The sequence below is a fragment of the Leptonotus elevatus genome, chromosome 18 (genome assembly GCF_054856555.1).
Source record: "Leptonotus elevatus isolate MCC_2025b chromosome 18, RoL_Lele_1.0, whole genome shotgun sequence".
Lineage (NCBI taxonomy): Eukaryota > Metazoa > Chordata > Actinopteri > Syngnathiformes > Syngnathidae > Leptonotus > Leptonotus elevatus.
Window position 1 is genome coordinate 16,706,050 of NC_141256.1, and position 26,561 is coordinate 16,732,610.

At 43.9% G+C, this 26,561-nt stretch overlaps 2 protein-coding genes and 1 long non-coding RNA gene across 5 annotated transcripts in view; 1 reads left to right on the forward strand and 2 right to left on the reverse strand.

Annotated features, from left to right (window-relative positions):
* The window catches only part of LOC147158935 (uncharacterized), a 26,635-nt gene extending 2,824 nt beyond the window's left edge, over positions 1–23,811 (forward strand). The window contains exons 2-5 of one of the 2 annotated variants that reach the window (XR_015090797.1): positions 575–766; positions 873–1,000; positions 7,112–7,221; positions 23,213–23,811. This is a non-coding gene — a long non-coding RNA (uncharacterized LOC147158935). The remainder of the gene's footprint in view (positions 1–574; positions 767–872; positions 1,001–7,111; positions 7,222–23,212) is intronic. The other variant, XR_015090798.1, reaches the window with a different exon arrangement.
* blk (BLK proto-oncogene, Src family tyrosine kinase) lies at positions 520–6,352 on the reverse strand. Of its 2 annotated transcripts, none has more exons than XM_086061012.1 (13): positions 6,229–6,352; positions 6,071–6,152; positions 5,645–5,675; positions 4,039–4,132; positions 3,866–3,964; positions 3,700–3,803; positions 3,473–3,622; positions 2,564–2,716; positions 2,307–2,486; positions 1,699–1,775; positions 1,123–1,273; positions 850–981; positions 520–777 (listed from the first exon to the last, which is right to left on the reverse strand). In XM_086061012.1, the coding sequence occupies exons 2-13, from the start codon at positions 6,149–6,151 to the stop codon at positions 575–577; spliced, it is 1,455 nt and encodes a 484-aa protein (XP_085917138.1). In that variant the 5' UTR covers position 6,152; positions 6,229–6,352; the 3' UTR covers positions 520–574. The 2 variants fall into 2 exon arrangements, with proteins under 2 accessions (XP_085917138.1, XP_085917139.1); XM_086061013.1 differs by having other exon boundaries at positions 6,233–6,275.
* rp1l1b (rp1 like 1b) lies at positions 10,024–25,290 on the reverse strand. Its single transcript, XM_086061010.1, has 4 exons — positions 25,170–25,290; positions 23,198–23,716; positions 20,500–20,653; positions 10,024–20,418 (listed from the first exon to the last, which is right to left on the reverse strand). Exons 2-4 carry the CDS (start codon positions 23,600–23,602, stop codon positions 10,610–10,612), a joined length of 10,368 nt encoding a protein of 3,455 aa, XP_085917136.1. The 5' UTR covers positions 23,603–23,716; positions 25,170–25,290; the 3' UTR covers positions 10,024–10,609.
* Positions 25,291–26,561: the final 1,271 nt, after the last annotated feature.

Genomic DNA, 26,561 nt, shown 5'->3' on the forward strand with positions numbered 1-26,561 from the left:
ATCAGTTTTTGCTCAAACAAATAATTTTGAGTTCGTTCATGATGTGCCGCACGTATGGAGCAAAAATAGAGCAAAGACAAATATTTGCGGCGGGTGGCATTTGTGGAATGCATTTCCTGTTTCCTGTCCGTCCAGGAAATGGCAGGCTTTCACCCCTGACCGCCGCGAGCCATCCCCGCTGTTATCTTACAGATGCACTTTGGCCCTTTACGGGGGGGGGGCTTCGACCTGCTTTTACTTTTCCCACACTCATTTTGTCAGCTAATGATGGCTCGGTGATGAAAATGCTTCCTGGGGTCTTCGCAATCAGGAGTGCTGGCCCATTGTGTAACTTATGCAACTATATTAGGAGAACGGGATTGTTTCTTTAACCAATCAAATGTCAAATTTGTCCTCATAGAGAACAGGCTCTTGATGATGTCAGCGTCCTCTGATTGGTTGATCAGAGCAAAGTGACTAGAAAAAAAACACATCTGTGGCGATCTGCTTGTATTAATACATCTAATAAATCAGCAACTCTGGTGATTATAATGGATTTTATTTCAAGCCTTGTGTGTGCCCGTTCTCTTCCAAGTCACGTCTGCATCTCGTATTGTCCCTCGGTGGCGACGAAGAAATCTTCGAGGATGTTCTGCAGAAATTCGAAGGTGGGCCGTTCCTCGGGCCTCTCCTTCCAGCAGGCCGTCATGATGTAGTAGAGTTCCTGCGGACATCCGTCCGGGCACGGCATCCTGAAGCAGCACTCCAGCTTGCAGATTACCTCCGGGTTCGTCATTCCTGCACACGTCCACATTCAAATGGCCGCCATTTGCAACTTCATGTGACTCTGTTTAATATGACATTGGTAACCTGGATATGGTATTCTTCCGTAGGTGACGATTTCTGTCAGGAGGATTCCGAACGACCACACGTCCGACTTGATGCTGAACGTGCCGTAATTGATGGCCTCGGGAGCCGTCCACTTGATGGGAAATTTAGCTCCTGCCTCGTCACGAAGAGGGTGAGACGCCAACTTGTTACTGACTTAGATCAAGAGCTTGCTAATATGGGCTAATTGCTTTAAAACGTCATAGCCATATATGTCTGGTGGCCTTGTAAATTCCAACCGAACAAACAACGCACCTTCTTGCGCCGTGTATTCCGACTCCACCAGCCTGGCCAGGCCAAAGTCTGCTATCTTGCAGTGCAAGGTCTCATTGACCAGGATGTTGGCCGCCCGCAGGTCCCGATGGATGGAGTTCATGCTCTCGATGTAGGCCATGCCCTCGGCTATCTGTCTTGAATTAAACACGTACAACATTTGACACAGCCTGAAGTTACATTACAACAAGGATGTGCCTGATTATTTTCAACATAGGAAATGTTTTTTTTTTCTCTCTCTCTTGCTCAAGATGGCAAATGTTTTTTCGTTTTTTTCTGAGGGGAATTTTTCTTTTGAGGGAAGTCTGTGTGGATGGGAAAATAGCATCATTTCCTTTCCGGAAGTTCATAATTGATGCCGAGCAAAGTTTTCAGCCAGGCGGCGGCCATCACAACTCAAGCCACACGGCTTCTATATTGTACACTCAGCCTTTGCTGTAAAACATTAACATAATATAAAGGAGGATGCAGGATTTTTTTTTCCCCAAAAAAATTGTGCTGTAATAGTCATTTAACGGATTTAATGAAATATAATGAAAAATGTCTGTAATTTCCCACCTGTGCTGACATGTCTATGAGTTTATTTATTCTGAGCCTTTTTCCTTCATCTGTTTTTAAAAAGTCCAGTAGACAACCTGCAAGACGACAAAACACAACTCAGATGTAGACCTTCAAAATTGTTGACAATTAGTATTGCTTGTGATTCAATTTTGACTGAAAAATCTTATTTGTAACCACAAACAAAAAAGTATGAGAATAGCACTTACATGCCCATAGGGGGCAGCAACGCAGCCATATTGTTAAAGTTCACAATGAATGAACTAGAAAAAAACAGGCCAAATTCCTGTCTTAACAGTAAAACTAAACATATTGTTTTGGCAGTATATTGCCAAGAAACGAGAGCTTTATTTGGACAGGCCTTGTCTAACAGAAAAGTAGTGCTTTGCCGCCACCTTGTGGCATTTATAGGCAACTGGAAACCTTTTACGGTGAGTGCCATTTACTTGCCTATTTTGGCTTGGCAAAACTAGCTATTAGCTAGTGTTCACTGAAGTTAGCTAGCTAACTAAATTTAGCTAGACAAAGTAGCCTGCCGTGGTTCTCGCACCACCATCTGTATGTCTGTCTGTCTGTTTATACAAACAAGGCTTGTGTCATTGCCGTACCGTTGATCATGAACTCAGTGACGATGAGAATGGGCTCCCGGGTGACTACAGCGTGAAGTCGTACCAGCCGCTCATGCTGCAGCTGCTTCATCAGGTTCGCTTCCTGTAGGAAGGCGCGAGGTTCCATGGTGCCCTCCTTCAAGGTCTTGACGGCAACCTTCAGCGTGTTCTTATAATAACCTGACATCGGCAACCAAACATTTTTACATTGCAAACGTGACTTGTGTGATTTGACTCCAGATTGGATTTTTACTCACCCATCCATACTTCTCCAAACTGTCCGGCCCCGAGTTTCTTGACCAGTTTTAGCGTCTCGCGGGGAATCTCCCATTCGTCCGGAGCCCACGGCTGCTGGGGCGGCTTCTTCTTGCACGGGGCGTACAGACGCTGGCACAAACCGTCCGCGGTACCTACCAGGACACATTAAGAAGATTTGTGTGTTTTTTACAGTATACACATCAGTTTGGAGTCTGCGTCTGTAGGGTTGTCTCCTATTTGTACAACTGCCTCTAGATCAGGGGCGGGCAAACTCGGTCCTTGAGGGCCAGAGTCATGCAGGTTTTGGATGTTTCCCTTTTCCAACACACCTTTAAGGGTGGAAAACCAGAACTTTGTTGGAGGTCTCTTCTGTCCAACATTTCTGGTGAAGACTGGAGAATGGCTTCTCGTCGACGTTTGTGACTTACCATGACCTGGATGATTGACAATCCCCATAGACCAGGCTTCACTAATTCCGATCCTCGAGGTCCAGAGTCCTGCAGATTTGAGATGTTTCTGCCTATCAACGCACCTGATACTAAAGATCAGGATTGTTATCAGGCATGCTGATGAGCTGATTATATGAATCAGGTGTGCTAGCGGGCAGAAACATCTAAAACATGCGGGACTCCGGACCTCAAGGACCGGAATTGGTGAACCCTGCTCTAGATCCTCCCAGAAAGGCTGGATAAAGTAGCAAGATAGAATGAAGTCAGTCTGGATCTTCAATAAGGCACTTTATAAGCCTTTCAGGGTCAGAAACCAGAACGTTTGGGAGCTTTCTACTGTCCAACATTTCTGGTGAAGACTGGTGAGTGGCTACTAGTCAACATTTGTGACTTACCATGACCTGGATGATTGACAATCCCCATAGACGTTTGTCTCCCTGTCCCAGGAGTGTCACTCACATGTGTAGTATTTCACCAGCTCCTGCAGTGACGGGAAGGTGCTGGACGGGGAGATGTAGTAGCCTCCCTTGTCCAGACAGCGGATCTTGTAGTGTTTGACCACGTCGGCACTTTCCGGGTTGAAATCTCTGACGGACAGCGAGAAGGAACCTAACGCACAAGAGATGCAAGCAAGAGTTTAGACACCACGGTAGGACGCCGTCGTCTCGGTGTTTAGTTGCAGTCACCTTGACAGGTTTCGCTTTCCCGGATCAGGAAGGCTCCGGGTTTGTTTCCAGGCGCGAGGAGCAACCTTTCTGTCTCTCTCCTGCTCAGATCCTTGAAGAACCATCTAGAATATATTCAATCGTTGCAGCAGGTTTTCACTCTTGGGGGATGACGCATGGAACTTACTTTTCCACCTCAAGGGTGTCTGCCCGGGCTACGTAGTTGGACGGTATGAAACCCTCGTGCCCTGTTGCCATCGAGCGAACCAACCACCAGTCTCCGTTTCTTATAAACAGAGAGGAGTCCGAGTGATTTGATACCTCTTTAGAGTGAAGTCAGACCGTGCGAGTACCACTTACTCTTGCAAGACCTTGAACTGATCTCCCTTTCCAAAAGAGAGTTCACTTTGGTTGGTGGGCTTGAAGTCATGTTGAGCCACAAACACGACATCATCTAAACACAAAGATGTTGTTATGATTGTGTTTTGGCTTGGGTCATTTAGTTATGATGCTGGTGTATTGTGCTTATACTGTTATTATGTGTATGTGGGTTAGGGATCATTGTGATATGGCTGTATTATGCTTATGCAGTTACTATGCCCCTCATGAAGAGAATGTGACGGCGATGATGTCTTAGCCGCGTTAGCCGCCTAGTTTGCCAAGTTTATGCAGTTACTATGTTTCTTTTGGTGATATCGGAATAATGTGGTCAGTTGCTATGCCAGGGTTTTTCCTGTGTACAAAATTCAGAGGCGGCCACCTCCACTTAATTTGTTTGCTGCCACTGATATCGCTCTACACAGCGTTTCAGCTGTGTTGATTGAGCTCGACAGGAACACATTTGAACTGAAGTTGCAGTGTTGCGCCATTATGGAGGCGCTATATCAACAGCAGTTCACCGGAAAGACCTGAAGCAGCAACCGACGACGAAACAGCTTTTTTATTTTTTTATTTTTTATTTTTTATTTTAATGTAGCGAAGAAGAAACAGATCATGGAGCAACCGTTGCACACGCTCATTCCTGGTGGTGTCGCCAAAGTCATAAAAACACAGTATATACAATAAACATCAACAATGCTGAACTATATTTACAATTTAATATGTACTAGAGGATTAATTATTAATTATTGTAGTTAAAAAATGGCAAACACTAATGGCAACTTTGTATTCATTTAATTTCTTATTTCTAGTCCCTGATCATAAATGGCTGCAGGAGGGCGGCCCAAAATGGCATCGGTCACCGCCGCGAGTACCGATACCTTAAAATAAGACCCCGGTATCGGTAGTAACCCATCGTAGTCAGGGTGATACCACCTGTGCCTCAGTTTGAGCCAGGAAAAACCCCTGTATGCAGTTGCTCTGTGCCGATCTTGTTAAGAAAGTGCAACGTTGATCGTTCGTCTTCTTGAAATTAAATTTGACATCATGCCAAAAGTATATTGCAAGTATTGACATCCGCTAACTAGAGGCTGAGCTTCACTGTGTTTGTTTACGAGTAGCGTATAGCGAGAGGCAGTTGCCTTTCCTGTCACTTACCTCATGTGTTCCGTATGCGATCGCCACTTAAAAAAGAACAAGTTTTCCGCTAAAACTTTACGTCATTGTCCACTTGGATGAACGCAACGCAAACGTTATCTTCATGTGAGAGACATCATTCATTTCATATTGGGTCATTCTTTTGTGAACTTTTGATGCTGGTTTGTTTTGCAACAGCAACATTCTCGAGTCCTCTTTTGAAACGGAACTGCACAGAAGACATTCCGACACAGATCTCAGATAAATGTTTCCTTCCCGTACTGCCCGTGTCTACATAAACAGCAGCTGTCAGCTACACATGCACAAGCAGTCAGTCACCAAACAAATCAGTGAGTCATATTAGTTTTAAGGCTACGGTAGCTTCTCCTATTTGAACTCCACTCATATGTAGCAGTCAGTCAAAGCACGCAGTTGAGTGTCGTGTGATTACCGTTTTCGCAGTAAGTGTTTCCACCCCACATCTAGAAGACAGAAAAAATTGTCAGAAAAGTTGCAGAAAAGTCACAATATTGAGCTCCCTGTAAAGTGACTTCAGAGATGATGTCTCTCGTTTGAAGGTAATTGCTGAAAAGGTGCGCAAAGACTGACAACGATGTAGTATGGAGATGGAATGTTAAAGTGTTTTCAGCACTTCAGTCTTCCTGATTTTTTTTTGGGGGGTGGGGGGCTTTGGTATATGTTCAGTTTGACTTAAAAAAGAAAAGAAAAAAAACATAACAAAACTCTGATAGTGTACAATGTTTTTTAAACTTCGGAACGGTTTGGCACATAACATAACCCGTGAGTAAATAAAGTTTTTATAATGTGACAATGATAAATAGAAATTGAAGGGGAACATCATCGACAAAGTTCTTACCATGTGATTTGACGCCAGGGAGCTCCTCTTCCTTTTGTAAAAGTTGTCATCCACCACTTGGCCACTGCATGTGCAGCCCATCCTGTATTAGGATCAACCTCTTGTTAATTTTACTTAACAATTGTCATCCAACCGCATTTATTAGTCAGCATACATACTTGCCTTGAGCTTGGAGCGGGCGTCTTTACTCGTCCTGCAGATGTAAAAAAAAGTCTGTTTGCTTCTTCTTCCCGCTATCATGATGAAGACCACCGCCTGCCTCCCTTGGGCGGTGTGGGGGCCCTCATTACAGTTTGCAAGGCTTTCTGCAGGTTTTGCCGGCCTTTATTTCAAACGTCATCCAATCCAACACGAGAACTGTGTCCAACATTTGACCAAACATTTGTAGCAAGTCACATTTGGGAAAGTCTTAAGTCATCACCTTCAAAGTTTCAAGAAAGTCACATGCTGCTCTTGTAGGCTTTTACAGATTTATTTTTTTTGCTTTCTAGCATAAGCCTGGAGGTTTTGTGCTAACACTGAACTGCTATTTTACATCTAACATGTCGGATGTGATATCACCCCCCCCCCCCCCTTCTGAATTAACTGGCCACTAGAGGGGGTAACAGGCAATGATTTTCTCCTCTGACAGACTGAGGCCCCTCTTTTTTTTTTTTTTTTACCCCTCCAATAAGCTTTCAGTACATGACAACTTGTAATGTTTTAAGAATGACCATGAGGATGATGATGTCGTAAGTGGAGGGAACAATCAATCTTACAACAGTGGAGGAAGTGTTTGCTTCCTATGTGGTAGTGCTGGGGGGGGATTTATCCGACACGCAATGTGGGGAATATTACTCCACTGGGCAACACTTCACAGCTTTTTCTTTGGACCACCTGCTTGTGTGTTTATATACGCTGGGGTGGGGGGGGGGGGGGGGGGTTATTGTACTCTACTTCACACACACTCATTCTGCAGGTGCACAGAGAGTGTTATCGAGTGCGTCCCGGTTTACGAACTCCTTTTCCTCTTCACTTTTTTGTCCGTGCCGTCTTTTTCAGGGCCCTTGTTTTCTTCCCAAGCCTTGGCGGATGCCGCTCGGGGGTCCCCAGACATTGCATCCTGCCTGCAGGAGCCTCCTACGTGGCCCCACAGGATAACCTCAACAACGGTGGGAAAGAAAGCGAGCGTGGGGTCTCCTTTGGTATCTCTGGCTACTTGTCATATGTGCAACACGTTATTAATGTGCAGCGGTGGCAACAGATACGCGTGTTGAGAAAGTAGAAGCACTCAATCGACTTCTTTACTTGAAGACCCTGCAAAGTGAATTAGAGTGCCTCGTTATTGGCCAAAAACGAGGAGGGGCAGTTTTTAATCTTTTTATAAAGTCCAACTTGGGGGACTGGGCATCGGGCTGACATGTCCTTACTAGAGTGCCTCGTTGTTGGCCATGAGTGCACGCGCATTGACATTATAGGGACAAGGCAAAAGAGTGAGGGGAAATGTGTTTAAAACTGACGTGACAGCCAGGGTGGCTTTGGCTGGCGTGGCCGCTTTAGAGTGCCTCGTTGTTGCAGCATGTAAAAGCCCTGTGATAACCGAGTGTGATTGATTGCAGCCACCGGAAGCTTAAAGCAGGCATATTTTCACGACTGAATCATGTAGTTATGCGCAGGAATAAGAAAGATGCGAGCAGTAGCATCCATTTTGCCAGATCATAATAGAAGTACTTGATTGACAGTTGAGAGAGAGAGAGGCTTGACTGACGAGTTGTCAATCATTTGTCACACACTTGCGGCGGGCATACCGCCATAACCTCACAAAACATAAAACTCCCAATCAATAACATTACCACTTTGTTTCAACTTTCGGCTAAATCTTTGTCACAATCAGAAAATTACAATCTAGTTTGTCGATGTAAATCCCTCTGATGAAAGTACATTTGTAACTCCAATCCACAAATGTACACGTCCACTTCCTGTTTGGACTTCCTGCCTGTGTGGGAACCTTTTGTGGCCTCTGTCACACACGGAAGTGATGAGAAGCTCCTGCATGAACCTAAACAAGACAAAGTGATTGTCAATAAGAAACAATAAGGAAGCCCCCCCCCCCCCCCCCCCCCCCCCGCCCCATATGATGCATTCTGCAGGCAGGCATCCCTCGTGGTCCTCTGGGACGTCACCCGTCACTCACCTACGGTTGCCCCGAACGAGCCCAAGCTTGACGACGAAGACCTTGGAGAAAGTGCGGGTGTTGCTTGACAGCTGTTGGCGTAAACACCTCAGAGGGGAACCCCCACCCCCGTCTGCCTTTCATGATTGCATGATTGTGCTCCCGGATGACGCTATTCACTCTTCCAGTGTTTGTTGTGGAAAGAGCTGTGTGCCCGCAAGCAGGTGCTTCCTCAGCAACTTTTTGTTTTTCTTTCTTCGCCATTTCTTCAATTCTCAGAGTCACACTTGCCTTTGCCCCCCCCCCCCCACCCCCTTTAAAAAAATATTTGGTTATTGACTAGAACATTCTTTGCAATTGATTCAAACACTTTTTGAGAGTGAGTGGAATATTTTGTAGGTTGGACAAGTAGGTATTGGGGATGGACTAGAACATTTTGGGGGGATGTGCAGGTACATTTTTGGATAGACTAGAACATTTTGGGGGCTTGACTAGAGCATGTTTTGGGTTGGAATAGACTTGTTGAGGATGGACTAGGGTATTTTGGCGATGGATTGGAACATTTTATAGCATAAACTAGAAGAGTTCAGGGGATTGAACAGACATTTTATTGGATAGATTAGAAATGGATCAATTTTGGGTTTGAGTACATCTTTTGTGATGGACAAAAACCTTCAGTTTTCCACAACAGTGCTCACCCGTCGACGTAATAATCAGACACAATTTGGAGCAACTTTCCTGAGGGACATATTTTCACTCCTTTCATTTTCTATTATTCTCAAGCTTGTCATTTTTTATTTTATTTTTTTAGAAGATTATGATTTATTATAGTTATGAACGTTTTAGATAGCTATGGTTACCCATTTTCACTTCCTGTCGGTGAAGTGATAACATGACCAAATGATTTATACAATATAAAAATAATAATAATTGTATAGCGTATTTTATGAGCTTGTCTTTACAATCATATACTTGCACTCAAGTTTTTCTTCCTGTTTTATTCATTCGGGACCGGAGCTCCAAGGCCACGTGACATCATCACCCCGATTCCCGCAACTCACTTTAGACTCGCACAGTCAATCAGGGTGACACCAATTATGGGTGTCATGTGCCCACAGGAGACCGCCAGTGGGAAAGTGTGACTGTGTGCACATCCATCAGCTCCATCTTAATGGGGTGCTGGGATTTGCTGCAGAGGTACCAGCAAGTCTCAATTTAGGAGCTCCCCTTCATCAAACACACAGGTGGATTGGGCCCCGGGCAAGGGTTAGCTATTAGCCACTCGGCTTCCAGAGAGGTGACAGTTGTGCTATGGTGGACTCACTAAAACTCACAAATGTATATATATTTTTTCACATGTAAAGACAAATTCAGACTCATTAAAATCTACGCTTTGACTACAACATACTGAAAGATGGACAAGAGCATTTTTGGGAGGTTGGCTAGAAAATTGATGGCAGAAAATAGAGCTTCTTTTTTTAAGAACATTTTACATTAGGGATTACAACATGTTGGTGATGGACTGCAACATTTTTGGGAACACTGGAAATTTGGAGGGGATTAGCTCAAACATTTTTGGGATTGACGAGATAATTTGGAGGGATGTATTGGAGCATTTAATACTATAACACAATATACATATATTCATAAATGGTTATTTTTTTTCACTGAATAAAAAAAATATTTGAAACTGCACCACAATAAAAAACTATAATTTCACACTACAAACATTCTGTTATGTTTAACAACTAACTTCAGTAAGGGTTTGAATGCATGTTTAAAAAAAAAGAATGACTGCAAATAGTATTTAAAGTGCATTTGCATTTTATTCCACTGACAAAAAGTGCTTGTTACATACAGCTGAGGTAAAACCACTTTTTAATTTTGATACATATTCTGCTGTATGTCAACACAATGTTCATCTGATCAGCTAAGTGAGAGCTCCATGTTAACCATTCAAAATGATTGAGTTCACTAGAAAACATACAGTATCATAATCTCAAGATTGACACCAACAATACTTTAAAATGAGGAAAAATCTATACAAATTTAATATACTGGATAGCTGAAATATGTGCAAAAATACACTTATTGGCCATTATGTCAGGTACAACAGAGCAATCTAACCAGCGTTGTGGGTTTTTGAGGCTTCCATTTAGTTTAATGTCTGAGTGTACGGTACATAGACATATTCAAGTTTTCCATTTTTATTAACAACTGAATGAGTCTGTTGTCTCAACGAGCTGCCTCATCATTGAGGTGTGGTGGTTCTGCTGCTCATTTGTAGCAGAAGTATACTAAGTGCCAGTGTCTATCAGCGTGGACTCGCACCACCCTGCACCACAAGAAATACTGCATCTCGGCTTCACTTCCCAGTTAGCATTATTTTACACATCTGAATCTTCGCCGTCTGCATAGACGCCATCCTCAGACTCTGCATTCATTTTATTCAAAGTGGTATTTACCCTTAATGTTGTCCTTTCCAAAATGTTCTCTTTATCACTTTCCTGATTGGCCGCCTTGCCGGGGATGAAATTGTGATCCTCGCTTGTCACCTCTTGGTCCTCACCATCATTGGACTCCGCCTCATCCTCGCCGTCGGCTGACTCGCCCTGTTCCAAGGATCCGGGTCCTTGATCCTCTTTTTCAGATGCCTCAAAAGTTTCCACGTTTGTTTCCTCGTCATCTTGATCATCGTCTCCTTGTGGTTGCTCTTCTTCGTCTGGTTTGTGGGTTTCCTCGGTTTCAGTACCCAGCTCAACCACCTCATCAGGATCTTCATTATTGGTCACCTCGGGTGCTTCATTCTCTTTTTCCGAGGTTTCCTTGTCATCCTTGCCTTCATTATCATCTCTTATTTCGTTGCTTTCAGCTCCCAAATCTATTGCACCGTCTGGAACTTCATCATTGATCACCTCGGGTTCTTCCTCCTCTTTTTCAGATGCTTCCATTGTGGCTCTATTTGTTGCATCTTCAACTTGATCGTCATTTCCATTTGTTTGGTCTTCATCGCTTGCTTCGTTGTTTTCCTCGTTTTCAGCCTGCAGATCTGTCGCATCATCTGGGCACTCGTCATCGACCTTGGTTTCTTCTTCCTCTTTTTCATTATCGTCTTGATCATCATCTCCTATTTCGTTGATTTCTTCGTTTTCTGCTCCCAGCTCAATCTCATCTTCCAAGTCTTTGTCGTTAGTTACCTCAGGTTCGTTCTCAGCTTTTTCAGAAGCTTTCAAAGTGACATCCTCATCTTGATCATCTTCTCCCATTTCACTGTGTTCCTCATTTTCTGCACCACTCAAGTCATCTGGACCTTCACTGATCGTCACCTCAGGGTCCTCATTTTCGTCATCTTCACAATTTAAGGCTTCATCCTCCTGTGACGCTCTTCCTGGATTGTCTTCAGCCACCTGCGCATCATTGCTTCCATCCTCCTCTTCATCACATCCTTCTGCAGCAGCTTCTGTGGAAATGCCACCTGTGGCTTCTTCTTCATCCTTTTCTTCAAGTTCCTCAGGTTCTGCTTCAGGCTCTTCAAACTCTGATTCTTTCATAATTGCATCTTCATCTTCAGAGCTGTTCTCTGATTCTTTTTCAGATAATGTAGACTCTTGATTTGCACCTTCATTAACGGACTGTACGGCCTCCTCTTCGTTAGCATCCTCGCCTTCCTCAGCAATGTCTTCGCCGCCGTCATCCTCAGCTCTGTCCGCAGCCTCATCTTCTTCTGGTTTGCTTGTGTTTGCTGTGGTTATATCTTCACATGTCTCTTTTTTAGGCGTATCATCGCCGTCCAGATCTGCATCGCTAATGGCCCTAACCTCATCTTCCTCTGCATCTTCTCCACCGTCACTTGTTAGGGCAGGAACTTCTTCTGAATTTTCATTGGCAGCCCCAGTGTCTTCTTGACTTCCGTTTCCATGTTCAACTCCTGCATTCTCATCTGTTCCTGCTTCAACAAGCTCCTCATCGCTGCCTTCAGCCTCATTCTCCGCTGTGCTTTTGTCTTCATCCGCAGAAGCATCAAGATCCTCTTCTTCTTCGGTTTGCACATTTATTTCATCATTCAATATGGCTTCATTATCGTCATCTTCTTTTGAAGCGGTGCCATCAGGTTCATCCCTGCTGGTGGCAGGAGTCTCTTCTTCACCATCAACTTCGTCATCTTCTTCAGATTCATGTTCACTCTGGGCTGTCCCGGTGGCATCTTCGTCTTCAGCTGTGGCGGTGTCAGCAGCCTCATCACTGCTCTTTTCCTCTTCTTCGTCATTTTCAGGGGCTGTGTCATCATTTTCATCTCCACTAGTAGCGGGAGTCTCCTCTTCACCATCAACCTTTCCTTCTTCCTCAGATGCCTGTTCACTATTGGCTGACAAGGCGGCCTCTTCTGCAGCATCTTCAACAACAGCAACATTTTCACTCAGCTTGTCATCTTCAGCATCCTGCTCTCTACCAGCTGCATCCCCATTCTCAGCTCCACTTGTGGCAGGAGTATCCTCTTCACCGCTGACCTTCAGTTCTTTGTCCTCGTCTGACTCAGGTTCACTTGTCGCTGCGTCTTGTGCTTCAGCATCAACTTTTCTTTCCTCCTCATCCTCGGATTCCTGTTCACTAGTGGCCGACAAAGCAACCTCTTTTGGTGTATCTTCAACTGTGGTGGTGTCAGCAACATTTTCAGCATCTTCGGTGTCCTGAACTGTATCAGCTACATCCTCATTCTCAGCTGCACTTGTGGCAGAAGTCTCCTCTTCATTATTTACTCCTCCTTCTTCATCTTTCTCAGATTCACCTTTATTCGAGGCTGCGTCTTGAGCAGCATCTTCATCTTTGGCAGTTTCAGAAACCTCTTCGCTCATATTCTCATCTTCTACAGCATCCTGATTTTCAGTGACTGCATCCTCATTCTCAGCTCCACTTGTGGCAGGAGTCTCTTCTTCAGCATCTACTCCTTCATCTCTCTCAGACTCACCATTTTTTGAGGCTGCCTCTTGAGCTGCATCTTCATCTTTGGCAGTTTCAGAAACCTCTTCGCTCATCATCTCATCTTCTGAAGCTCCACTTGTGGCAGGAGTCTCCTCTTCACCGCTGACCTTTAGTTCTTTGTCCTCGTCTGACTCAGGTTCACTTGTCGCTGCGTCTTGTGCTTCAGCATCAATTTTTCTTTCCTCCTCATCCTCGGATTCCTGTTCACTAGTGGCCGACAAAGCAACCTCTTTTGGTGTATCTTCCACTGTGGTGGTGTCAGCAACATTTTCAGCATCTTCAGTGTCCTCAACTGTATCAGCTACATCCTCATTCTCAGCTCCACTTGTGGCAGGAGTCTCCTCTTGACCATCAACTCCTTCCTCATCTTCCTGTTCAATCGTGGCCGCCACAGCAGCCTCTTGTACTGCATCTTCATCTTCAGTGGTTTCACGGACCTCCTCATTCGCCATCTCATTTCCCTCATCATTGTTTTCATCTCCACCAGTGGCAGGAGTGCCCTCTTCTTCTTCTCCTGCCCCTTCTTTATCTGCCTCAGATTCATGTTCACTTGAAGCTCCCGTGGCGACCACTTGTGCTGCATCCTCAGCTTCTCCGCCATCATCTGCAGAAACCTCATCATCTGTACTTGCATCCTCATTCAAGTTTTTCACTGTGGATGCGTCGTCATTCTCTTCACCATCTTCCGCCCCTTCTTTGTCTTCCTGGGTTGTATCGTCATCTGAAGCTGTAACGGTAGCCTCTTGTGGTGCATCTTCATCTTCAACCGTGGCAGTGTCCGGACCCTCCTCATCCTTCTCTTCATCATTGGCTGACTCGTCATCATTTGATTTATTTGCGGTCACTTGGTCATCATACTCATCGCCGCTTGCAGCAGAAGGCTCGCCTTTATCATCAACTCCTTCTTCTTCTTCTTCAGATTCCTGTTGACTTGGAACTGCCACTGTAGCCTCTTGTGCTTCATCTTCTACAGCTTCCTCGGTCGTCATTGCATTTTCATCTGAATTTGTTCCCTCATTTGAGTCCTTCATGGTGGATGCATCATCACTCTCATCTCCACTAGTGGCAGGTGTTTCATTTGACATACCAACAGCGCCATCTTCTCCTGGTTTCCCTTGTGACATATCTGCACCAGTCGGCTCCTCATCTTCATCCTCAGCTGCATTGGTTTCCTCAACCTTATTTTCTGCTTCATTTTTGCATTCTGAAAATGCAAGTACATCTTCCGTGTCACTTACTTCATCTTCCGCTATTTCTCTAACTGCGTGATCAAGGATCTGTCCAACAAGTGTTGCTGCTGCTTTTGTTTCACCGTTGACCAGTAAATCCTGTGTATGATCATCATTCCTCATCTGAAGAATGCTCTTTAGATCAAAGTTCATGAGAACAGGGGCAGTTTTCATTATTTTTGCAGGAAGTTGAGATCCCTGTGACATTTTCTTCTGAATGCATGATTCGCATGGGCAGTTGTCGTCGTCATTTTCACCACGCTGGTCGCTGAAAATGGTGCTCGTCGCAGAATTGTCACTTTTTCCTGAGCGTTTGGTTTTCATCTTAAGCGTTCGTCTCCTCTCGTCAGTCTGGGTGGTTGAGGGTCTGGACTTTGCTTCTTTGGGAGGTCTCGGCAGGCCTGCCTGACCTTTAATCTTACACAATTCTCTGTCTATACTCATTTGGATGCGCCTGTGGATCTCATCCCGAAGTTCGCTTATCTTCCTGTCGAGCTGCTCGTTATCATCTATGTTCCACTGGTCTTTGAACTCGCTCATTGCGTTGACGTAATGAGTCATGAACTGCTTTTCTATTTTGGTTAGTAAACTAAGGACCCACACAGGATCGGGGTCGTGAGATCGTTGTTTACTAGACTGAACTAGACTCCCAGAAAGGGAGGATTGTGGGCTGTCACATAGTTCTCTTGGGCTGTCATTACTTCTAATCGTCTCATTGGTTGACGGATCTCCGTTTGGGTTTCCCTCATGCATTTGTGCTTCCTCTCCTCCACCTGCCTCTTCATCCTGTTGGACTTCCTGTGCTTTGCCTTGTGTATCTGCGAGGGTTTGTGGTTGATTCCTCCCATTGATGCTCTTACCAGAACCAGTCGAGCCACTGTTTACATCTATGCCAGAAGATGATCCTTGATTAAAATCTTTGTCAGAATGTCGGTCATTTTCTACGGGATCACAAAGCCACAGAGACTGAAGAATTTCTATGAGTGCTTTGTATCTTTCAGATTTTTCATTTGCACTTTTAGGATCGCTGTCTATTAACTGCAGCTTTGCGAGGCAATCAAAGAGACCTGTGGCTGAAGAGCTAAGTTTACGTCCATACGCGGGAGAAACCTCTGGTAAACTGTTGCATCTGTCTAGCTTCGGATTGAGAAGGACTTTCATCACCTGCACAGAAGAGTGAAATATTGTTGAGTCAGTGTCTCGCCGATTATCTGCCTTTGTTTCCTCTGCTGTTTTCTGACATTCATTATCAGAAATGCCGCTCTCCTCATTTAGGCCATTAATATTATGCTCAGCTGCAGAGTTGTCATTGGTTTCGTCTACTGCGTTGCCACTGAACTCCTCCATATCAAACAGTTCTCCATCAGGCGGTATTTTATTAAGCCATTCATTGACAACTTCAGTGAGGGAAGCATTTGGCAGGCTTGATGGAACAAGGGTTTCGTCATCACCATCCATCATCTGCGTGTCACTTTTGTTGTCACTCCTGGCAACATCGATTGCATCTTTAGGACCATTTGGTACGTGTTCAGAGCTCACGTCTCCATTAGCTGAAGTCTCACAAATGTGAGGAATGGGTTTTGGTTGGTTGTCATTATTTTCATCCACTAAAACACCACTTTTCTTGGATTTTACAGATTTTGCAGACACATTTGACATTGCACGTTTGGTTCTTTCATTAGTTCCTTCATTGGGTCCACTGGAGTCTTTTTCTGACTGGCTTCTTGAAGACCTAATTGATTTGATTGACAATGCACCTGATGTTTCCTGAATTCCTTCAATCCTGCTGCTATTGGCTATATTTGATGTCCTTGACTTTAAAGATGGATCAGACTTGTTTGTCATTGCACTCAGTGTTCTCACCTCTTCACATTCGTCTTCACCACATTCAGTTTGAGGTTGGAGAGATGATTTGGATGCTCCAGACAACAATGAGACCGCAGACTTTGCTCTTCCCTCTGTATCGTCATCGTTAGCAACATCTCCAACGGCTTTAGACATCTTTGATGCTGCTGAGGATTTTGACCTCCTAGATTTAGCTGATTTACCAGACGTGCTGCTCAGTGCTCTGTCCATTTTCTCATCATTATTTTCATGGACTCTAATTGTGGATTTTGACCTTGCTGAAGTAATAGACTGTGCTGATTTAGCAGATCTGGACGATTTAGCTGAGACCATGCTCAACGGCCTCTGTGTTGTTTCCTCTTTGTTTGCAGCATTTAATTCTGGAGGGACTTCACAAGTTCCTACACTTCTCAGTGATCCAGATACATTTGTCCTGATTGATATGGCAGATGATTTGCTTGCTGATCTCTCTTCAGGTCCATCATGCTCCTCTGACTCTGTTTCATTGGCTTTATATAATGGAGAGTATACCGAAGTATTTGACTTTGCAGAGCTCACGGACATAGCTGACTTTATAGACAAGGAGCTAACAGCTCTTTCCGAAGTCACACAACTTTCGGACACATCTATGACACAGGAAGCCTGTGAGTGGAATGGTCTTTCTTCAGAGTGCTCCTGGTCTTTGTCATTATCTGCGCGCTCAGGGCTTTCTTCAGCGGGTCTATCAAGTTTGAACTCTTTTGTTCTCTGAGCTGCATCTGATGCAACCGACTGCCCAGAAGCAATTCTTTCTTCATTCTCAATTCCTGCAATTTCTGTGCTGTGTTCACTCATCAGCTCATAAACTTCTTTAGATGCTTCAGATACACTTGCAGATTTTGCTGATCCGATTGACAAGTTGCTTAAAGCTCTTTCCACAGGATTTTGATGAGAAGCATTTTCTTCAGCTGAGACTTTGGATTGGTTAGACTTTGCAGATTTGGCAGACAGTTTACTACCTGTTCTGCTTGAGACTTCTTCAGTGACAACCTCAGACACATTAGATGTTCCTGAAGCATGTGACTTAGGCCTACAAACTTCAGCTGAGCGTTTTGACCTACTGGATCGAGCTGAATTACTTGATTGGACGGACAGTGAGCTTATTGATATGCTCTCACTGTGTTCCTCCAGTGAAGAATCAGAACCATGATTAGAAATGGTCTCCCTGACTTCTTCAGTAACAACCTCAGTCACATTAGATATCTCTGAGGCATGTGACTTAGGCTGACGAACTTCAGCTGAGCGTTTTGACCTACTGGATCGAGCTGATTTACTCGATTGAACAGACAGCGAGCTTATTGATATGCTCTCACTGTGTTCCTCCAGTGGAGAATAATTTCCTTGATCAGAAATCACATCTTTCACAGACACAGTTGCTGCTGAAATGTTTGACTTTGCAGATCGACCCGACCTGCTGCTTGGTGACCTCTCTGCATGGTCGCATGCATCGGCAGCAACTTTTGATGCTGTTGATCTCACAGAAAGGGATGACTTTGCAGTTTTGGCAGACATTGCACTCTGTACTCTCTCATCACATTCCTCTCCCGTATTTTCATCTGGGATATTTTTATCGGCGCTCATTTTTGAGACGTTTGATTTATCAGATTTTCGAGAAACGTGCGATTTTGCAGATTTTGCTGACAAAGCACTCGGCGATCTTTCTGCTGAAACGTGTGATTGGATTGATTCAGCAGATGTGCAGCTTGATGCCCTTTCTTCTGTTTGCTCATTTTCTTCATCATCGGAACAGTGAGACTTGTCTTCTGCAGGAACATCAGCAGAACATCTGGACTTACTTGACCTTGCAGAAATGTGGGATCGGGCTGACATGGTGCTCGTCGCTCTCTCGTTTGTGTCAACATCATTCAAAGGAGCCTCATGATCATTTGACTCTGTAGATGTTTCTTTACATTCAACTGAAACATCACCAGCTTTGGATGTACTAGATTTAGCAGACTGTTTTGATTTGGCAGATGTAGCTGATCGCTCCGATTTCACACTTGGTTCCCTCTCGTCCTCATTTGACCTTGAACAAACACTCGACTGAGCTGATTTAGCGGACATGCAGCTTGGTGATCTCTGGTTTTCTTCTCCTCCAACATCTTCCTCCTGAGATGCCTCGGCTTTAGAAGATCTTTTGGATGTCTTTGATTTTGCAGAGATGACACTTCCCGCCCTTTCTGCTAATTCCTCATTGCTGCCATTTTGTTCAGAAGCTTTAGACTTGATGGATATTGCAGAAGATTCAGATTTTCCTGTTTTTCCTGACATGGCACTATGTGACCTTGCTTCTGATTCAATGCAGTTGGCAGGATTTCCCTCGTCTTGATCAGAACCAGGTGTCTCCTCCATGCCGTCTTCCAAAGGACATGACATGTTGCTCCCTGCTTCACTTTTGCACTCATCGTCAACTTCTCCATCCGGAGCTTTGGATAATTTTGATTGGCAAGAACTTGTCGATTTTACTGATTGGATTGCACTTTGCGGCCTATCTTCAGCTGCCTCTGCGTTATCTCCACCAGTACCTACTTCTGGGGTTTGTGATTGTCTTAACCTTACATCTGATGTAACCGACATGCTAACCAACGCTCTCTCCTCCAGTACCTCCTCGGTGCAGCCATCAACATTAGATGAGGCCTCCTCTGACATCACATCTGCATCATCAACTTCAGAGGAATTTGACTTTCCAGATGTTGCAGACACAGCACTTGCAGATCTTGCTTGGGTACCCACAGTAACGTTTGTTACGGTGGACCGGACACTCGATGCTCTTTCTTCTGCCTCTTCAGTCAATTTTGATTCACCTTGTGAGTCCACCTCCGATTGGTCAAGCACACATAATTCGGGTGTTTTCGGCGCTGACGTTTGGCTTTGTGTTCTTTGTCCAGTTCCGGTCCCACTTAGAACCGTTTCATCTTTTTCTTTGGCAGGTTCTTCCAGAGCTTTTTCCTCATCCACAGGAGCTGATCCCCGCGATGTGACTGAAGTTTTGGATTTAGACGACAGGGATGTAAGTGGCCTTTCTTCAGTAACTTCCTCTTCTGGTTGACACGGTTCACTTTCCACCTCAGACTTGACCGACGTTGGACTCTGTGGTCTTTTGTCACCCTCTAAGACATCTGGTTTGCACTTTGTTGAGGCATTTGAATGAGCTGACATGGCACTTTTGGATCGTTCCTCCTCTCCACCTTCAGATTCTGAATTCTGACTGACATTTGATTTCACCAATGTGGCACTCTGCTGTCTTTCCACTTTGCCTGTCTCCTCTGAGTTTGTTTCTGTATCATCCTTAGATGTTCCACAGTGACACGCGTAGGGCTTTTTGGATTTTTTCATCTTGCCGGAACGTTTTGTGTCACTGGATGCTGATGACGATTTCCTTGACATATCTGTTTCAGCACCTTCCATGGCTTCTTGACTCTGCGAGGATGGTCTTGTTGTACTCGGTGATGCATCGTCGCCATTATCAGCAGACCCTGGTTCTTCTTTTTGCTCGCTGTTGTCCATAGTGCAAGACCCAGCACGGATGGTGCAGTACTCCACAGTTTCAGAGGCCTCGACACATGTTTCTTGCTCCACCACTTGTTCTGAGTTTTCTTCGCTCGACCTTTGAACCACGGTCTTCCTGGAGACCACCGTGTACGAGGACGCACTTGAGCTCGACGTCTGAACACCGCAACTATCTCCCTGCGTGCCTCCCGCATTTGTCCAGATGTTGTAGCAGTGAGGATAGCGAGAGGACTGCGCATGCCTGTGGTGGTGCCTCATGACATACGTCTCCACTGGCTCGCTGGTAGAAAAGTTCTCAGAACCCGAGCAGCTTCTGTCGCTACCTAGGTCCGGAGGGTTCTCGCTGGCCTTGTTGGAGGACTTTCTCACTTCGGTGGACCAAAGTAAGGTTTCGTCGTTGTCTAGCCGAAAGCGCACTTTCATCTTCATGGACAAGCTGCCATCTTTGTTTACACGGACTTGTTTCTCGACATCGTCGTCCAGTGTTCCGTCTGCGGTGGGGGCAACAGAGCCGGCATCATCTGGAGATTCCGTTCCATCTGGAAGTGACTTATCAGAAGACACTGAATGCCTTGTCGATCGAACCGCTTGTCCTAGGTTTGGTAGCAAAAGAAAAGGAATGAGTCAAATCAGTTGCCTCGTACTTTTCCTGAATATTCAAGTAATTCTTCTACCTTCATCGCCGGTTAATCGCGCCTTCGCATTCAGCTTTGGCAGCTTGTCTTCAGCGGTTTTACGAAATCTCTCCAAAATGGAGGGATGGGAAGGCTCCCGACCCACACAGACCAGAACGTTAGGACAGTGGATGATGCTTTGAACATTTTCCACCTGAAACCAAACACAAATCATTCATTTTAACGATACACAAGAAACTGATATCATGCAAACTGTTTATCAGGTCCTGGGTCTTGGTCAGTTGTTCTGGTGTCCACAACTACAAGGCTCACTTTGTGACAGCCCCGCCTAGGAAGAAAAGAACAGTTCATGCTTTGGCTCCTCGTGCTTCTGAGTCCTTATCATCCCTGCCAAAGATAAATGTCTTAATCCAGGATAATCCCAGGAACCCTTGCAGATGACTGCGCAGTTCTGCAAGTGAGGCTTAGTCAGCACAACTGCAAGCTTTGTCATGTGCGTCTGTGGATGCCAGAATGATGAGAGACAACCATATGCATTTATCTTGGCAATCAAGTGAGACAATCTGAGTATTTTTTGGGCCTTTAGCTAATGTCATCATATAATAACAACCCTTTACACCCTTGAGTTATGACATTTAAGACTTTTGTCATCTTGATTCAAGCAGCAAAGCGCAACAATATAACATTTATAACCAGGTGCCACAGAGTGACTCCTTGCCAGTGTGATCACTCCATTCCAGTTTCTCTGGACATCATTTTGCAGACATTCATGTTGTCTATGGGTGCGATGTCAGAACCATGAGTGCAGTTTATTCAAGACCAAACAGTCCTTCAAAGCACTTCAATCTGGAGAACAGAGCTGTGAGAAATTAGTCATTGTGATTAACAAAATAATGAATAAAGTTAATAATGAAATTCTCATAACAAATTGAAATTTGAGATGTGAGTAAATGTGAGTTAATAGCTTGTTCCAAAACAAATGTAATGTAAGTCAAGGTATCACGGTATATTACGCATGTACAATGCATGGCTGCGTCATGCTGACAAATCAACGTCATAAGAAGTGATTTCAAGTATAATCTCTCTGTTTGCCAGCAGATTAAGCTGATCCAGTGCGCCAGTAAGACCAGCGTGCGTAATCATCTTGTTTTGTCTGTCCTAATTTTACAGTACACCCTACTGCAAACTTGATCATGCGCAAACCTGCTGACAACTTGTGTAAAAAAAAAAAAGAAAAAAAAAAGACTTGTGTCCTGATGGCAAATCTTTTTTTTTTTTTATATCTGAAACCCGTCTCGGTGACTATAGATTAAAAGTCACACAGTGAACATAAAGAATTGGCCCTTCTATGATATCAAACTGGGAGAGTTTTAACGTTGGCCTTTGTCTCCAGAATGTCAGCCATAACTGCAATTTCACCAATCTAGCAAAATCTCAATGCATTTATGACAATTTACATTTGAATGGTCAACATATATTAACATCCACTTTTTCAGTCACCAATCTTGAAAAGCGGTTCGAACATGTATTCCATATTCTTGATATCTAGTTTAAGGTCCATGACTAGTAGTCTCCTGTCTTTACTTTTAAAACAGTTCAGCGTACTAGTAATGTTTTGTTGTTGTTGTTTTACCACTAACAGTTTTGCATACAAGTTGGACAATTATGGCATACTAATAAAACAAGTAGATGTTATTAATGAGCTGTCACTTTTAAAACTACTCAGATGAGATTAGGAGCTAACAGTTATTTTTATAACTAATAACATTTACCTTTGAATTTTCTAGCTGATACTAGCTTACTTTAAGACCAATACACACAGTTAACATTTTAGCCGGCAAAGTCATTTTCAATACCAATAATTGTGTTGATAGTTAATTTTCATCCAGTAAAGTAATACAAATCCAAGCAATAAAAATACTTTTAGTTGATGAGATCACTTTTAAAAGTAATTCAATAACATTTGGAGCTCAAGTCGCTTTTAGAGCTAATACAATTAAAAAATGTTAGCTGGTAGTTACTACAATCATTAACACAATTACTTTTCAGCCAATAAAATAATTTTTTAAATTAATAGATTGAAATTTGTAGTTGTTAGTTTTACTCTTATGCTCACATTTGGAACTAAAACAATAATTGTATTCTTATGTCTACTATTATTTCTGATAGTAGCTTTTATGCTGATAAGCTTTCACATGTGATTATCGTAAAATGACATCGGGAAGCAATAGTGGTCCATTTTTAGAATAAAAGGTTGCTCTCACAAATAATGCATGTACCTTTACAGTTTTGTATTTTTCTTTCCAATCAGGTAACAATGTGACCACTAGAGGCCTCTGTTTCACTTCATCGTTTAGGTCTGCACTCAGAATAATACAAGTAAATCAGTGCAATTTACAGACGCCACTCTTATTGAATTAACACTCATTTTGCGGGGTAGAAATAGCAAGCTAGCTAATTGCATGACGCAATTGGGCCAGATAACCGCTGACGTGAACACAGGTTTGATCTAGTGGATGACAGCTCATGCTGGACTCTGAAGTGCTTACATCTGGAAAACCAGAAAAACTGAAGTGATGAAAAACTGTTGAAAACTAAAACGCCACAGTTAAGAATTTCTGTTACATACTTTGCACTTTTACCACTAATTATCTTCAAACTTTGGTAATGTATTTAGAAACCAATCTCAGAATTCACTTTACAAGCTCTGTAAGTCGGCCTTCCGTCGTGACCTCACCTTATGTCCGTCCAGGGTGTACAGCTTCCTGACGTGGTACTGCATGAGCTCCGAGACCTCCTCCAAGAACAGCCCGAAGCTCCTCAGGCCCTTGCGTTGTAGCACGACGGTCTTCCTGATGGACGGCTCGCTGCTCTTGACCAGGACCACCTTCTTGACCCGAGGCGGGGCCTCGTCGGGCCCGCTGGGCCTCCTGTGCTGATGGCGGTGACGGTGACGGTGCTCGTAGGGACACAGAGGCGACACTTGCGAGTGCAGCAGGGCTCGGGCGTGTCTGCACTCGGAGCACAGGTAGCAAGCCGCCGACTCCGCCGTGTCGGGGCGGGGGATGCGGGGGAGCCTGCAGGCGGCGTGCTTGTGGGAAGCGGGGACGAAGCACTGGTAGGTGCGTTTGTGCGTGGACATGGCTGCTGCTCGGCCCGCCCGCCTCGGAGATCAGTAGAAGCTATGCAGGTGGGGGACCGCCATGGAGCCTCGACGTGTTCCTCTGCTCAGGCCTCGCTCGACAATCATTTTAGCCTGGAAGGCAAAACGGAATCAATGACCTCCGGTTCAGCGAGGGACTTTTAGATATAGAGAGATCAGATAAAGAAAATATATAGTTTAAAGCTTTAGCTGGAGTTTGCTTCTTTTTTTTCCATCTGTGAAAAAAATCATCCCCCTCTTTCCCCTTATTTTATGGATTATTGTTGGGGAAAAAAACCAAAAGCTGTTGTTTAGCGTAACCAACAGGCGAGCGTATCGCTTCCATAATGGTGAAGGTGTAAATAAAGACAACGATAACAAAGCGCAAATCCACCGCGTTCCTTTAAATAACGAGCTTAAAAACTGTCGGCCGCTAGCCCGTGCCGCTCGTCAAATGTCAGTGCCCAGAATCCGTCGGGATTAGCGCTACAAGGCGTAAATATCAGCAAATAAAAATAAGCATGGCAACAGGACAAAGGCAAGAGCTAAAAAAACAACAACAACACACACACACGCAAAAAGTGACGGATTCATTGATGCAGGGCAAAAACAGGGGATCCTATAGAAATATAAAATAGGCCAAGCTTGACTGACACTTTTAAAGAAAGGCTTTAGCTGTTGTTCTCCATATTGTATTAGCGTCCTTAAAGTCTTTTCCTTGCTTAAAATACTCCGGTTGTTCCTTCTTGTGTTTGGACACAAACACAAGGATTCCCTTGCAGTTAGCATCACGACATGACTAATGATTCATGCTGCAAAGTTCCGCACGTTATGGCTAAACTCATACGTTCAACGTTAAACTAATGGCTGCATAATCACGCCAAGTCAAAACGTAAACAAACAATGTGTAGTTTGTTTTCATGACTCACTTGATACCTGTCATGTGACTTGTTTAAAACAAAAAACAAAAAAATGAACACAGAAACTGCATTTTTGTCAGATGCTAAAGAAGCTAAGCTAATAATCATGCAAAATGCAGCTTTGTGACATTTTATCATAATTTAAAATATATGAAGTGTTTTTTAATAAAATAAAATAAAACAATAGAATTAAAAAAAAAAATTATATAGTAAATATTTGAAACATTTTATTTTCTAATTTAGTATTTATTAATGTATCATATTCCATTCATAAAATAACTGGCAGCAGTATTTTAAAATATTGTGATATATATATTTTTTAAATGTAATACGTACAATTATCTTTATGTGATTTATTTTATTTTGGGCAAATAGCAGCGTGGTCAATAGACAACAGATTAGAAGAATTTTTTTTTTATCTTCATTACTGCCCAATAAAAAAACATGTTTCCAAATATTATTGGTTTAAAAAAAATAATAATTAAAAAATAGTTTTAAAAGCAGAAAACGGACACAATGTGAATGTACTTGCTTTCTAATGAACATTATTCATCTAAATGACGTCCTGCATTTGCATGATCGCTAACTTCAGGCTTAGCATTTTGTCGTTATTCAGTCAAATAGTGCCGTAAAGTGCAGATACTCACTTGCTGCACGTTCATAATCCAAAAGCAAAACCAAGCGGCGGAACATGAGGCGCAAACTTCCATAAAGGACGTCCAAACGTCTTTTGCGAGCTCAGGTTGCAGTTTGCGTCCGTTCAGCAGCACACCTAACTGCTAATCGCACGCACGAGGAGGCTAAGGATAGCCTGGAAAGCCTTAAGGATAATCACTGGCAAAATTGGACTGAAATCTGTTGGACACGACTTACTTGGACCGCCTGTGTTGCGTAAAGACCAGGATGCTTTTAGCCAACGACTTAATGTTGGCAAATTTGTCTCGTCAATGTTTTGCCTGAGTTAGAGTGTTATGGCTGCCGCTTTTTTTTTTGTGTATACAAAAACCTTCATCATGCTCAATCTTTATATCCACCAATGCAATCCATATTCACATGATTTTAGTCATTCGAATCCGAATGCTAATCATTTAAAGCTTCTATTGGCTGCTGATTTATTATAAGGAATACATCTGTTAATCACAAAATGCATATCACGTCTACAGGTGTCAGCATCAAGTTCAGTAGATATTAAAAGGCAAATAACACAATTATTCAATATTTTGGTTGACTGGGACTGACAGCTCAGAGAGTAGAAAATTGTTGGTGTTCCACAAGGTTCTATACTCAGTCCATAGGTTTTGTCATTATGCTCTAACTTTAAAACTGTAAAAAAAACTATCAAAAAAGATCGCTTAAAAATATACTTGAGGGAACGATGAACCGCGATATAGCGTGAAGGGGGAGGGTGGGGACGGGTGGGGGGGTGTTCGCTGTACAGTATTGCGTAATTGTCAGAACATGTGATCCGAAATATCCTTCTCCTAACTGGCAAACAATGTGAGGCTGCGTAGGACGCTTTTCGCAATCTTTTAAGCTTTGCAACGTCATGCGTGAGTCCAACCTTCCGACTCGTGTGTTTATTATATGAGGTGGGAGGGGGTGGAGGCAGGGGGGGGCTCAGCTCAGTCACCTCAAGGACAAAAGGGAGCCAGCCCACCAGAGGTCAGGTCTTATCAGAGGCCTCCAGACCAGCGACAGGCCCTCTCCCCTCCTCGGAGAAACGCTCAATCGCCAGGGACCGCCTCGTGCTCCCGCCGTCAACAAGCCTGCGCACGCACGCACGCACGCACCATCTGTCGACAGCCTTAAGGAGCTTGATGGGTGGGGTCCGCGCTAGGTGGGCAGGCAGATTTATGATGTCCTGACTCACCAAGGAGAGAAAATAGCACAAAGGAAGCCCCCAACCCTTCTTGTTGAGTCACATGAGGGCGAGCCTGTGAATGACGCGTTACGTTGGACGCTGTGGATGATCTTTAAATTGGAATGGTCGCAGAGACCTCCAAGTTTGGAAAAAGTGGAGAGAAAAAATTGTGAACACA

Excerpts from the sequence above, each read along its gene's own strand:
- blk (XM_086061012.1), bottom strand. The coding sequence starts at position 6,151 with ATGGGCTGCACATGCAGTGGCCAAGTGGTGGATGACAACTTTTACAAA. Across the intron at positions 4,133-5,644 it reads AAACACTTACTGCGAAAACG|ATGATGTCGTGTTTGTGGCT; the intron begins GTAATCACACGA and ends CTTTGTGTTTAG. Across the intron at positions 1,776-2,306 it reads CACTGAGTTCATGATCAACG|GTTGTCTACTGGACTTTTTA; the intron begins GTACGGCAATGA and ends GTCGTCTTGCAG.
- rp1l1b (XM_086061010.1), bottom strand. The coding sequence starts at position 23,602 with ATGTCCACGCACAAACGCACCTACCAGTGCTTCGTCCCCGCTTCCCAC. Across the intron at positions 20,654-23,197 it reads ACACCCTGGACGGACATAAG|GTGGAAAATGTTCAAAGCAT; the intron begins GTGAGGTCACGA and ends GTTTGGTTTCAG. Across the intron at positions 20,419-20,499 it reads GCGATTAACCGGCGATGAAG|GACAAGCGGTTCGATCGACA; the intron begins GTAGAAGAATTA and ends TACCAAACCTAG.